We start from the raw sequence: 14,090 nt of genomic DNA, 5'->3' as shown, positions 1-14,090 counted from the left end.
AAACGTGTCCATAAAAAAGTCACAAAGTCAGCTCTGTGCAGGATGAAAAACCGATACTTCAGATACTACTTTTTTGACTAAAATAGCTGGCTTGACTTTATTTACAAAACTAGATTTAAAAAATGATGGAAAAGTCAGCATCAGTTATCAGTGTGTGGCATGTGAGTGTGTGGAGCAAAGAGAGGAGGAACAGCAGCCACAGGTGTGATCATACAGGGGTGTGTGAGAGCAGGTGTGGAGCAAGAGATCTGAGGGTGTGTCTTTGTGTCTGTGTGTCTCTCTGTGTCTCTGTGTCTGTGTGTGTGTTTTGTTATTGTTTTTTTTCCAGGAGAGGAGAATTAAATGAATTGAATGATGAAGGCTTCAGGTGAAGTTCATCAGATGACTCCACCTTAACCTGGCATCAAAAAATTTATCTTTGGTGGAAATATCTTTTTAGACATAACTTGAGCCACATCCACAAGTCCACAAAAAACATCCAATTTCAGGTATTTAAAGGAAAATAAGACGCCGAGTTGCTTGTAAATAGCCAATCTACAATAAAGGTAAGAAAAATGTATTTTTAAAAAAAGCTTTTTTTGTATTAATTATTATAATTTCAAGAATCTTGGCGAGTATATTCTTCTCCCCCTTTTCACAGACATTTTTGTCTTTTGGTATTTTGAAAAGAGACATTTTTCTGGACTTGTCAGGTGAATGTGGCACATGAGAAGTCTTATAAGACATTTTCACTCTTGGTTAGAGAAACACACTTGTTTGGATTTCAGTTTTTGCAGTGAGTGTTGATTTCTTCACACCCAGGCAATCAGCATTTCATCATTTCATCATGAAGATCTCGATGTGACACCCTATAAAGTAGGTGTCACCGTGTCTGCCAGCTATTGCAACATGTTGGCCGAGTTTCTTGGGTGGAATGTGAAAACTTAACTTTTTTTTCCAGAGAGAGGTGCGTCTAATCCACCAGAAAACAGACTGTTTGTGAGTGAGATGGATGCAAACAATGAGCTTAAGTCAATACGTTTATAAAATCTGTTTTTCTGATATCTGGATTGTGATGATGTGACCCAGACTCTCCCTCATCCCTTTAGGAAGAGGTGTAAAAAAGGCTAACTTCAGGTGCCTTTTTGTGTTGGGAGTATCTCACTAACACTTGTAAACTGTACTGTAAGGTTAAAGAGTGTTTTATTTGAATTATGCTGAAGCACTGAGGTAGTTTATGAGGAAAAGGGAGCAAAATGTTCATGAAGTGCTATTTTGCAGCTTTGATTGCAGTCAGGGACCAGTGCGACCAGAGCACAGAAAAAAGGAGCAGAGTGAGATATGTATCAGTGTGGAGGTGGAGCCTGCTCTTCATTCCTTCAGTCTCTGGTAATTCCTCATGCCAGACCATGTACTTCATGCAGCCGACAACACACAACACCTGTGGTGAGTTCACTTTCTTCACTCAGGGCTTCTCCAGAGAAACTTATGACCTCATTTTTATTTACTGTAAAAATTAATGTGGAGCTTTATTAAGTAGTTATGATGCTGATCTTATTTTATTGCATTAACCATTTTCATTTAGACCAAAGATGAATGTGATGACTAAAAACCTTTTGTAACAGTACTTGTAAACCAAGTGAACCATACACCTGACACTTATTATGAGATGCTTTTTTTCTGGCAAGATGTTAAATATAAGAATCGTTACAGTTTTGCTCCTAGGTGGAGCAGGTATTTTATCTTACACGTGTTCCTCAGATGCTAAAGATGTAATAACAGGCTGTACAGTTATGACTGTAAATAACATGACAGCAGAGACATGAGTGTGTGTAAAAGAATGTGAGGAGGAGTGTGACAGAGGCAGTTAATGAACATGTTGTCAACAATGTGAAAATATTTTATTTTCTGGTCTACATATTGTGTCTGCTTTGTTGCGTGCTGCATGAAATGATATTTCTCTGTGACCTAAATCTCAAAAACTTTCCTCTCTTTTTCTTATTTCATCTCTTGCTCAACTTCTGACGTCTCTAAATAGTTTTGTGATTTTTTTTTTCTCTGTATGCAACTTTTGGTTTTCACAGAAACATTTGCAGGAAGGTGTTTGTTGTTGTTTTTCCAGGTACTGATGGAGACCAGTGCCAACTGAAGCTGGTCAACTATGAGGCTCATGAAAACCACATTTCCCATGAGACTCAGGGGCTCAGCAAAACGCACCTGGTGGTGCGTCGAGGAAAACCGTTCAAAATCACTCTGATGTTTGACAACCAGTGGAATCCTCTCCTCGAGAGCCTGGTCCTGGAGGTTTGGCTAGGTACCAAAGATGTGAACAAGTGTGCTCAAAGTCTGAACCAGACTCAGTTATTTATGAGTGAAACCAAGTCTTAGAGTTAGAAATCAAACTTTCAAAAGCAACGAAAGGCATCCTTGCTCAATACTACCCAGACATATTCAGTCTGTTATGACCACAAGCCTCAAACCAGCCGTTACTGCTCCAATGCCAAGGGGTTACAGCATTTCCGTAGTGGTTTCAGCATTGATAATGGTGGTCTTTGTGGACCAGGTTAGTCCCTATAAGAGGTTTGAGTGTCAGCCCTAAGACTGAGATAGCAGGGGCTTTCTACAATCACTGAAAGGATGAAATGAGAGACCATCTTGAAGTAGTTTTCGTTACATAAGTGTGAGCTGAGCGGTACAGAATTAAAAACTGGTTTGGGGAGCTTTCAACCCTGAAAATGCCCTCCAGTGGTCCACATCGCTCCTTGGTTGCTGCCCAATGCATGTTATCATCGAGTCTGTAAGTTTGCTGGCCTGAGGCAGAGACCCTTGAGCTGCTCCCACGACTTTCTCTGAGTCTTTGTGAGACTGAAAACAGGTTTGAAGACTATTATGACTGAAAAAGCCAAAAGGAAGAGGGTCATGTTTCTGGATGCATCAAATGGAAATGGTTGAAATAACCTTTGATTGTATCACAGTTTTAAATCTGGAGATCTCCACCAAACAAAAACCGTAGTCCAGACAGAGTCCACCTGTTCTGTGCAGCAGCACGTTGTTGCTTCTCTTAGCTTTTGCTTGAAATGGGACAAGTCTACAATCTGCTGCAGAGACATAAAACATTATACAGTGAAATAATTATGAATTGTCATTGGGAAGGACTGAAATGCAGACAGGTTGAGCAATGGAAGGCAAAGCAGGCAAGGTCAAAGCCAAGGGCAGTCCTAACAAGGAAAGAAATCTGAGTGGGAACAGGAACTTCCTGTTGCTTGATGAGGACTGGAAGTCCATACAACCACTAATGTTCAAAACCAAAAAGAGGTCCAACAACCTGGGGGGCAGAGGAGAGCTGACTTGTTACTTTTGAGGTTTTTTTTCATCATCACATATTCTTACTCCGTACAGGCGATATGTCAGAGAGGATCAGAGTACAGTCCTCTAATGAGTGGTCCGACCCCCTGAGGTGGTCAGCAAAAATCAACCAAAGTGACATCCATCCTAAATCAGTCACCATCCACGTCTGCTCCCCCGTTCTGTCCTCCGTGGCTCTCTATGAACTCCTTCTCCACATCGAAACCAAACAGTACAGGAAGAGCTACGTAGTGGGAACATTTGTCCTGCTTTGCAACCCTTGGCTCAAAGGTGGGTCCATAGTTTATGATACCAACTGGTCAAATCAGTCCCAAAGACAGAAAACATCAATATTTTTACTTAATTTTTAATGCTAGCTAAAGCTGTAACACTTTTGCCACAGTGTCAACAGGCTGAGGTGAAATGTGAAGGACTCTTCTTGGATCAGGTTTTCCACTTCATCTCTTTGCATCTTAATGATTGTTGGATTTTGTTATGATTCCTTCAGATGATCCAGTGTACATGCCACTTGATGTCCAAACAGAAGAGTATGTGAAGAGTGATTATGGGTTGATATTCATGGGCACCCCACTGAATATCTGCAGACGGCCCTGGTCGTTTGGTCAGGTATGTGACATTAATAATCATCATAAAAGGATCATTTTTGATCACAGTGTGAAGAAATCTTCACTTTCATTGTTGTCCCGCTGGTGCAGTATGAGTCTGGGGTCTTGGAGGCGTGTCTGAAGCTCCTGCAGGTCAGCCCGCAGCACCTGAGTGACAAAAACCAAGACTTTGTTCTACGAACAGACCCTGTGTACCTCAGCAGAGTGCTCTGTGCCATGGTGAGAGACAAACATGCACTTGAATACTTTCTCACATTAAAATGAATCTTAAAAACCCCTGTGTGTCTCTTCCTGCTGAAGGTGAACTGTAATGACGACCTGGGGATTTTGCTGGGGAAGTGGCAGGGCAGTTACAAGGAGGGTGTGAAGCCCACAGAGTGGAGCTGCAGTGCTGACATCCTTCACCAGTGGGTCTCTTCAAACTGCAGACCTGTACGCTACGGGCAGTGCTGGGTCTTTGCTGCTGTTCTCTGCACAGGTACATAAGAGTCTGAAGGATTCAATTTCAAACTTCCTGAAAAAATAATCAAAGGTTGCTGCAGTTTTTCCTGATAGAATGAACAAACCCATTATGTTGTGTAGGCTGTAATTTAACATTTGCTTCGGAAACAAATATGATATTATCACTGTAAAGACGTTTGACCCTATAGAGCCCAACATAGAAACAGCGCTGCTTTTTGCATATTGAGTCATGATTGGCAGTAAATTTGAAACCAGATGAAATAGATTCATCATTTTTTTATGTAAATAAAATCTGGGGAGTTACACTTTCATATTACATTTTCAACATGTCCCAGTGTGCTTTTTCCTTCCACAAATGCAGAATGCAGAAAATCCAGTATGGGGCGTAAAAAAAAAAGAAAAAAATTACAATCTAGACTGCAGTTGCTTACATCACTTCCTATATTCAATACATGCCAACACATTTATTACATTCACATCTTTGAGCCATGACATTTCTGTATTTAGAAAAATGTGTATTTTATTTATTGATTTGCTTTTTATTTATTTATTTATTTGCTTTTTATTTATTTATTTATTTATTTATTTTTTTTTTGGGGGGGGTGCACTTCTTAGAAATTTCTTTAGTTAGTCTGGACATAAGTCAATAAGTTTCATTAAAGCCTAGAATATAAAAGTTTAATTGATGCATAGCAATGGTTTTATCCACAAACAACAGCAAAAACAACAACAACAAATTCCACAGTCCCTTAGATCAAAAATACAAGCTCTAGCAGACTTGGGAGGTCATGAAGGGTTAAGAGGCATAACTGTAGATAAAAATCCAAAATATGGGGGTTATTAATTTAGGGGAAACACATTTTTTTTAAAGAACATAAGCATTGACCAGATGGTTTGAGTCAGAAAATCATGTTTAAAGTTCTGTTCAAAGTTCTGGTATCAGCAAATCTGGGAATGTTATATGAAAAAATTCATCCTGCAAAGCTGTGGGCAGGAATATTTTTGAGCTCTCCCTGAGGCTCATCGTGGTTTAGAAATTGGACCACTGATTTTTCTTTTGTAGTCCAGAGCTAAAATGTGAAGAAGCCCTACTCAAGTGTTTTCAGCCCATGTATATCTTTACTTTAATATTGGTCCTTGCATCTGAAGCTAGTTGTTGTGGAAATTATTGCACCTCTCTATTTTCTCCCAGCACAGGCTGTTAATTTGGCTTTGATGCATTTGAAGGAAACCGTCCACCTACTTTTTTTTTTTTTTTTTACTCTGCAGCACTCTGTGCTACATCACAACTCTACTGTATTTTATTTGTTTTGGGAGAAATATTTTCTTCCCGTTAATGGATGGAGGATTCACTTTTTGTTTGGGTTACTTTTATTTTTTATTTTTATAAAATAACAATTATAATTCTTTTTTATTATCATAACATCTTCATCCACACTCCTGTACCAGAGTTAAAGTTCTCTGACAGTTTCGGTTTTAACGTCTTTACCTGCTTTTTTCAGTGATGAGAGTGCTGGGGATTCCCTCCAGGGTGGTGACGGTTTTTAACGCCGCCCATGATGGAGATGGAAGTGTGAGAGTAGAAGAATATTACTCCAGCACAGGGGAGAAGCTCAACATCTCAAAGGACAGCATTTGGTTGGTGTCATTCTTCTCCAACCGAAGATTTTTTCAAGTAGAATTCAGTGGAGTAGTTAATTATATTAAATGCTAACTCATGGTTTGATAGTGTTTGATGTGTGTGCTGTGTTAACTTGTGTGTCCTCTCACAGGAACTTCCATGTCTGGGTGGAGTGCTGGATGAGGAGACCAGACCTTGGCCCTGGGTTTGATGGTTGGCAGGTGGTGGATCCGACCCCCCAGGAGAGAAGTGCAGGTTGGTCCTTTAAGTCACAGTAAATAAATATAAATAACTGAGTGTGTAACAGACAATGAATCATTGTCTGCAGGGATTTTCTGCTGCGGCCCTTGCCCGGTCATTGCTGTCCAGCAGCGTCGCCTCAACGCCCCCTTTGACGCAGCATTCGTCTACGCTTCAGTCGATGCAGACATCATACGACTGGTTGTGCGAGACGGACTGGTGGTGGGGAGGATGGTGGACACGCAGGCAGTGGGACAGCTGATCTACACAAAGAGCATCGGCTCAGACAGACCAGAGAATCTGACCCCGGCTTATAAACGCAAGAGATGTAAGACAGTCCTCTCAATCTTTGAGGCTCTGTGCACGTTTACTACATTTAAGAAAGCAGGTCAGAGTTCAGTGTTCAAAGGTTTACCACAGTAAGACTTGTATGGTCTGTATCTGCTTGATGAGGATCTCAGTTGTCTCTCCTCCTTCAGGGGACCAACCTGCAGGCCCCGTCAGAGGCTCAGCTCACAGAGGTCAGTGTGTGAGTCTCAGAGGATCTCCGCTTGCTGCTCATCTCATCTCTCCATGAGTGTTTTTAAATTTCTCTTCTGTTTTCTGTTGTTTACAGGACAACAGCCCATGACACTGATGATGAACAAGTGTGGTCAGTATTTTCAGACTTCAGTGCTCATACACGCTTACACATGTGCAGAAATACATAAAAGAAGGTCCGTTGTGAAATTCTTGTTCTGCAGCTTCCTCCCATTTCATTGACCTGTAGATAACAAGAACCAACCCAAGAAACTGAAGGATAAGGACAAAGAAACCGAGCAGGAATGTGAAAACAAACATAACCCCATCCCCAGCTCATGTGTTGACATCCTGCTGCAAATTGCTGCTCGGTTTTTGTGTCAGCTTTGAGATTCATCCCTCAGTTTTTCCTATGCTCTGGCTCATGTAAAGGCATGAGCATATTTTGTTGAGGCAAATGTTGTTTCACATAAACAATTTGTTGTGTTTGCTCGGACTTTGTCTCCTTTATGCAAGCAGCAAACATTTCTCAGCTGTTCTGGAGAGCTCACATTTCCAGTAACGGAATGAAAGAGACATTTCAGTCGATAGAGCAGCACAGCCTGAACCATTTCACGTCTAATAAGTTCACAGTTTGTATTCTGGCAAAGTGTGCTTTATTTTTCAAAGTCATTAAATCTTTGTCTTTTTAAAAATATGTCAACAGTTTGTCCCGCACTGCAAAAACTGAAATCTTATCAAGAGATTTTGTCTTATTTCCAGTATAAAATGTCTTTTTAGACTTAATATGAGCCATTAACCTGACTAGTCCAGAAAAATGTCTTATTTCAAGCTATTTAAAGACAAAATTGAGGTCTAAATTGCTTCTAACAAGATTATAATTCTGCCAGTGAAACAAGAAAAAAGTTACTTGTATCAAGACATTATTCTAATTTTAAGCACATTTTCTAACATTTTTTTCTTATTTCATTGGCAGATTTTAAATTTTTCTTTATTATTTTTTAAACCTTTTATAAGCAATCGAGGCTTCATTTTTGTCTTTAAAAGACTTGAAACAAGGCATTGTTCTGGACTGGAAAGTTGAATGTGGCTCGAATCAAAAATCAAGGGTAATGAGGCAATTTTCACTAAAGTTAGGACAAAAAAAAAGAAAAAAACACTTGATAAGATTTCATTTTTTTTACAGTGTACTTACTCTGACCATGTCTATTCTGCCATGACATCTCTCTGATATACACAGCTGAGCTCGGTTCCTCCTGCAGTAACCAGTCACAGTCCAGTCCAGTGATGGGTGGAGGTGGAGCAGGTGAGTTTCATTTCTCTCGCTGTTTCTCGCTCTTCATACGTGTTATATTTAGTTTCTAAAAGTGCAAAAGCAGTAACACTGCAACTATCCAAGGTTTTGTTTTGTTTTATTCAAGGGCTTTTTGACGCTGCACTGTAGTTCTGGTTTGAGTTTTTTATATGTAATGTGTAATTTTACTTGATTTTGATTTGCGTACTGGACATCAATAAACCATTAAAAAGATGTTGAAACCTCAGTGAGTGATTGAGTTCGTCAGATAGAAATTTAATAACACTATCAACCCTCCACCAGCCCCTTCTCTCTTTGAAAACTCTTTTTGTTGACACTTTATGAGCCAACTGAATGTTATTTAATGCCCTGGATGATTTATCATGCTTAACCAAGCAGGATTTGTTTCTACACCAAAGAAACTTGTCACTACCAGAAATGTTTTGTTGTGTTGTGCAATGCTGTTCCAGTAGTCAGCGGTAGAGTCCATGCCGTTCTCGATCTCTCTACAGGTATGTCTTACAGGCAACAACATGATAGGACAAAATTACTTGGACTACGAACAGAAACCGTGATGGGAATTGGACTTGTGCAAAAAGTGTTCAAGATAATATGTCAGGCAGCTACTTGAAAGAGATGTCCACATAACACATATGGTCACCATTAAATAGTGGGATGAAGTAAAACTGTTATATAAGCTTTCAAATTTTGTACCACTGTCACAATTTTATCTTCTTTTGTTTGTGGGAAATCTAACAGATCTTTCTGTTGCAACAAACCACGTCCAAAGTTGTACTTACTGTACCTAATGAATTCAGTCAAAAGTACCTGGTACCAATTAATGTAAAATCTAAAGGTACCATTTTTAGGTACCTAAATGCATCCTTGTGACTGTAAGGGACTGAAAGAGTAGGTGATCTTCCATGCTGGACATGAACACAGCATTGCAAAGTTATATATATTGAACAATAAATATGTTAAATTGAAAAAAAAAAAATTAGATTCTATAATTAAACAAATTGATATTTTTTTACCACATAAACACAAAAAAGAACAGAAAATTGGTACCGTTGAGTACTGATATCGATTGCCAGGTACCGGGCATCAGTACCATATCGTTTCAAATGTGAAAGGTTTCCATCCATGGTACTTACCTTACCTTAATAACAAATTAGCTCTAAATAGAAATTTGATTCACAAATTGAACATCATGTATTGTAAAAGAAAACTTTAAAAATAGACCAGGAACTCATTGGGCCCCAGTACTTGTACCAGTACCAATATGAGCATACAAATGTAGACAGCAATACGCTCCACATTAAATTTCACTTCAGCAAAGAAAAAAGAGAAAAAGTGAAATGATCCAGAGCTAATTTTGAACCACTCGTACATCCCTCTCTCTTTCCCAGAGCGGTCACACAGTTTGGAAGTGTCTCTGGACGTAGACGGGGTGCCAGCGGTGGGGGACAGCATCATCTTGTGTGTGTGGGTCACAAACCAGTCGGACTGCTCCAGGGTCCTGGTGGAATACCTCAACGCTCAGTTCAAAGAGTTTGACAGCGGCCCACAAAAGAGCTTCTGGAAAACACGCAGAAAGGTGCACATAAAGGCAGGGGAAGGTGAGGAGTCACAAACCATAAACCGAAAAAACAAAAACCAGAGATAATCTACAAGGCTCTGTTTCCATTTTCATACTTGGGTTCCTTTACATCCTCTACGTTCTCTGCAGTCCTGAAGCTGACACACACCATCCCTACTGCTGAGTACGAGGCGTACCTGGCAGGTGATGACATTGTGAACGTGGCAGTGGTGATAAAAGATATAAGAACTAACAGAAGAGTCTTGGCTGCTCAGGAGTTCAGCATAAGCTCGCCGCGGATAACAGTCGAAGTAAGGCAGCTCATGATCACATTACTAATTTTTCTCTTCCTCCTCCACTTGGCTTATTTTGATTTCTGTTATCAGAATTAATCACATTGGCAAGATAAAGATTCTTTGTTTTAAGTGAAGAGAAACACCTTAAAAGACTTTCATCTTCCATTTTTGTTCGAATTACGTTTGAAGAAGGATCAAGTTTTCTCTTTTTCTGCTTATCAACAAACCAATGAAGAGCTGATGGTTATGGAGCAGCGGTAGATTATCTGAAGAGGATAAGCTTTGTATCAGTCTTCTTGCATTTTTCTTCTCCACAGATTGAAGGAGGAGACACCATCAAGCAAAACAAAGAGCACACAGCCCAAGTTTCCTTCATCAACACGTTTCCCCAGACTCTGAGTGGCGCTGTGCTGACAGTGGAGGGATCTGGTTTGTTGGGGGGCAAACATGAAGCCAGGTGAGTCTGTTTGACACACCATAAATCATCACTCTAAATCATACGGCTGGTTGTTACTGTACGTACTGAAGACCTGACGGGTTTAAGAGGAAAAGAGAAAATGTGTCAGGTGTTCACATTCCTCGATGTTTGGCTGGGCAGAGGGGACACTTTGTTGTTAAGATGAAAGTGTCCGAGGAATGTGGTCCGGGAATGCTGCCAGGCGTGTTTTTGCTTCAAGAGGAAGAACATAGTAGTTTTTTCATCTGTGGAGTCCTTTACATGAGCGGAAAGGGTCAGAGCAAACACGTTAAGACTCTCCTAGTTAAATATAAACCAATGTCTGAACTTGGCAATCGAGCTGAAGACCTCCCTCCTTATAGCTCTCCTAAAGATAGATGGTATCTGTTTTTCTTCCATCATATATTAACGCATGTTTTGGTCTGAGAGTGTTTCAAGTTCTTCAAGTAAAAGTTGTGACAGTGTTTCCTTTAATAATTCACCTCTTGGTTAGAAGATCATAGATAAGACATGGACGCTGATATTAATCACTGGCTTTTTAGACTAACAATTGGATGCCATGAGTTTGTGCTTTGCGGTGTTGTTTTTCCTTAGTAGCAGATCTTTTGGTGGCAACAAGCCACGTCTGAAGCCATACTTACTTACTTTGATGATAAAAAAGCTCTAATTAGGAATTTTCACAAATTGAACATCATGCATTGTAAAAGGAAACTTGAAAAACAGACCAGGAACTCATTGGCCCCCAGTACTGAGTCATGTTTTAACAGCGTTTGTAATATGCAGGAAACAAAAAATAAAATTGAATAATTTTTTTGTTTTTAAAAAAAGGTCCATATTGAGAGCAAAAGCAGGCCAACACCATCTGTTTTGCTCCCAATGATGATTATATCTATAAAGAAATTTCAGCATGAAAATGTAGCATAACTCTCCACATTAAATTTCACTTCAGCAAAAATCAAACAATGTCAGTAAGCGTTTCAAATTTTCAATGTAATCAGAAAAGAAATAATAGACTTCTTTTGAAACGACAAACATTTTGAGAGTTGTTTTGTTTTAATCTTGAAGATAGAGACTGACTCTCAAATAACAAAAATACTGAATAATTCTGCTAATATTGGCGAATTTAGGACCTGTTAATGCAAGTAAACCCCAAGAACTTAAGCTTTTTTTTATTTTGGTATATCACTAAAGTAAGCCAGAGCAATGATTCTATGATACACTTGAGCTTGAAATAATGTCAAAATTGCCTGAAAGTCATCAGATGTCAACCCCTGCTTACACTGGAATCACCTGGAGGCTGATTTCCAGATTCATATTTCTGATGTTCTCATGTTGTCAGCATTGATAGCTGATAGATGAACGCTGAAGGGCACCAAGACTGGTATCATGCAAGGCATCACTCCTCACATCCAGAGACAACTGTCGTGTCTGTAGACAATCTTTGATCAGCACAAAAAGAAGACAAAAAGTTTCACCCTGAAGAATTAGCTAGACTTTAAGATAATTCAAAACCTCGACATGTGAAATACTCGCACATTAAAGCTGCTCTGACATCAGCTCCTTTGGCCTGGGAACAGACAGAGCGCCTTCTTTTGTTAAATGATTTATTGTGTAGGTGGGAATATAAATCAATACCCATCAACAACAAAAGCGCAGATACATTTTTTCAACTGTTTTTCTCCTGAAGGATTTGAAATATCTCTGAGATTGCTTCTTTTAACCACCTTCATTTTTATTATCTTGCTCAGAAACGGGGCTAAAACTTTGAGGTCCTACCTTTCTTTTCTTTCTCTTTCAGATTGTTTTTCCTGAGGCCAGGTGAGCAGATAGAGGCCCAGGTGTCTATCATGGCCTCTTCACCTGGCACTAAAGTCTTGATGGCAACTTTCTCACACAGCAACTGTCCCAGTGTTGTTTCCAGAAGCTTCCACACAGTGTCTGTCATAGCAGAGTGACACTGACGAGCCTGTCCACCCTAAGTGTTCAACAACAAGATTTCTGATCATTTACAATCTACATCTATTTTTAAGACGTAGATCTAAAATAAATCTATTCTGTGTATTTATTTCTGACACTTTTATACTTTTTTTTTTTTTTTTTTTACGTTAAAGCAGATGTGAGGATTTTTTCCTTGGTTGTTGAAATAAAATGAAAGTAATAGATGCTTCTTATATGACCATGAACTATAAAAGCCAACATGAGCTTCAGCATCATGACTGAAAATTTCTACTTTATATTTTTTTATTTCTGTAAAAGTTGGGAGGGAGTAGGCATCAGATGATTGACATCACGCTGGCCAAAAAAACTTTATTAAAATGTTTTTCCCAAAGCCAATATTTCTGCTCAGAGATTCATTTGACTGGTTAACGGAAACATGATTAGAGTTTGGACAAAAGATGCTGCCTGGGCATGTACAGGAAAAATACATAGGAACATGGGGAAAAGAAGTAATCCTTGTCCACAGGAGGGCACCATTTCACTCATCTGATGTCTTCACCGCAGCTTTGACAGATAACTTACCTGTAGATGTATGCTCCATAAATTGTCGAGACAGTTCATTTCAAGTCACCTGCTCTGAATAATGACTGCATTGGTTTAAAGGATTATTCTGTATTTTGCTTCCATTAAACTAACAGAGGAATGGTTTAATGAATCCTTGATGTGTTTCTTCCAACTTTGTGACTCTAAACATTAAATGAGATTATACCTGATAAAAGGCAACGTAAAAATTTGTTGTGTGTTTAAGAAACAGTTGCTGGACTCCCTGTTTTTACAGCTTGATGATGGTTGTGCTGCATTACTGTACAAAAACTACACCACTAGATGGCAGCATCAGTGCTTCCTCTTATTTATGACTGACGTTTTCTTTGTGTTATGACTCCAAGTAAGACCAAGATAATGTAAATAGTTCTGTTTGTATCTGAAATGTTCATTTTTTGTCTTGTTTACTCAGCTCTGCCTGCCAGCAAAAAAAAAAAAAAAAAAAAGAGGTTCAGTCTCATAAAAGGAAGAAGTTTTTCTTGTCAAGCTGACGAGGAGTTAAGCCTATTTTTCCACTTTGCTCCTATCTGCTTTCAGGAAAACAAGGTTACCTTGATTCAAAGTTTATGATTAAAAAAAAGAAAAAAATATTCTGAATTTATCAAATGAGCACTAAATGTTTTAGATATTATGCTATTGTTTGATATTGTTCAAATTATTTAGTATTAAAGATCTTTAACTTCAATTAATGACAGATTGAAAGCACTGAGAGTAAAACATCTCATGGATTTACATACATATATAAAAAAAAATCAGGATTATCTTATCAACTGAGGTCCGAGCATACGCAATTTGAGAGTAGAAAAAACAACCAAACACCTTCAGATCTGTTTGACCCCTAAAGAAAGGACACATTCAGAAGGAGAAGGTGCTGTTTCTTCAACATATGTTTTAATAACTTAAATTTTGCACTTGTGATGACGATAAAACTGTGCAAATTGTGATAAAGGAAAACAAAAATGATGCGCTTATGTGGTTAAGCTTCAATAAAACTGCAAAAGCTAAAATCTTAAAAAGAATATGTGACCTTTTTTATGTTTGTTTGTTTAGAAATCTTCTTTTTAGATTTGTCAAGGGCCACATTTGCAAGAGAAGTCTGGAAAATAATCTTTTTTTAAGATATTAAAAGGC

At 38.8% G+C, this 14,090-nt stretch overlaps 1 protein-coding gene across 1 annotated transcript; it reads left to right on the top strand.

The window, feature by feature from the left end:
- The first annotated feature begins 1,381 nt into the window (after positions 1-1,381).
- On the top strand, positions 1,382-12,373 carry LOC141799824 (protein-glutamine gamma-glutamyltransferase 5-like). Its single transcript, XM_074682198.1, has 15 exons — positions 1,382-1,425; positions 2,102-2,293; positions 3,379-3,615; positions 3,833-3,951; positions 4,041-4,169; positions 4,251-4,428; positions 5,915-6,050; positions 6,185-6,288; positions 6,362-6,601; positions 6,753-6,794; positions 8,033-8,098; positions 9,496-9,705; positions 9,816-9,976; positions 10,279-10,418; positions 12,217-12,373. The coding sequence occupies exons 1-15, from the start codon at positions 1,389-1,391 to the stop codon at positions 12,371-12,373; spliced, it is 2,148 nt and encodes a 715-aa protein (XP_074538299.1). The 5' UTR covers positions 1,382-1,388.
- Positions 12,374-14,090: the final 1,717 nt, after the last annotated feature.

This window comes from Halichoeres trimaculatus, unplaced genomic scaffold (assembly GCF_033239565.1).
Source record: "Halichoeres trimaculatus isolate MK-OKI-2021-1 unplaced genomic scaffold, fHalTri1.1 fHalTri1_scaffold_11, whole genome shotgun sequence".
In the NCBI taxonomy this organism is placed as follows: domain Eukaryota; kingdom Metazoa; phylum Chordata; class Actinopteri; order Labriformes; family Labridae; genus Halichoeres; species Halichoeres trimaculatus.
The sequence above is the reverse complement of the archived record's forward strand: the minus strand, read 5'-3'. Positions and strand labels throughout refer to the sequence as shown.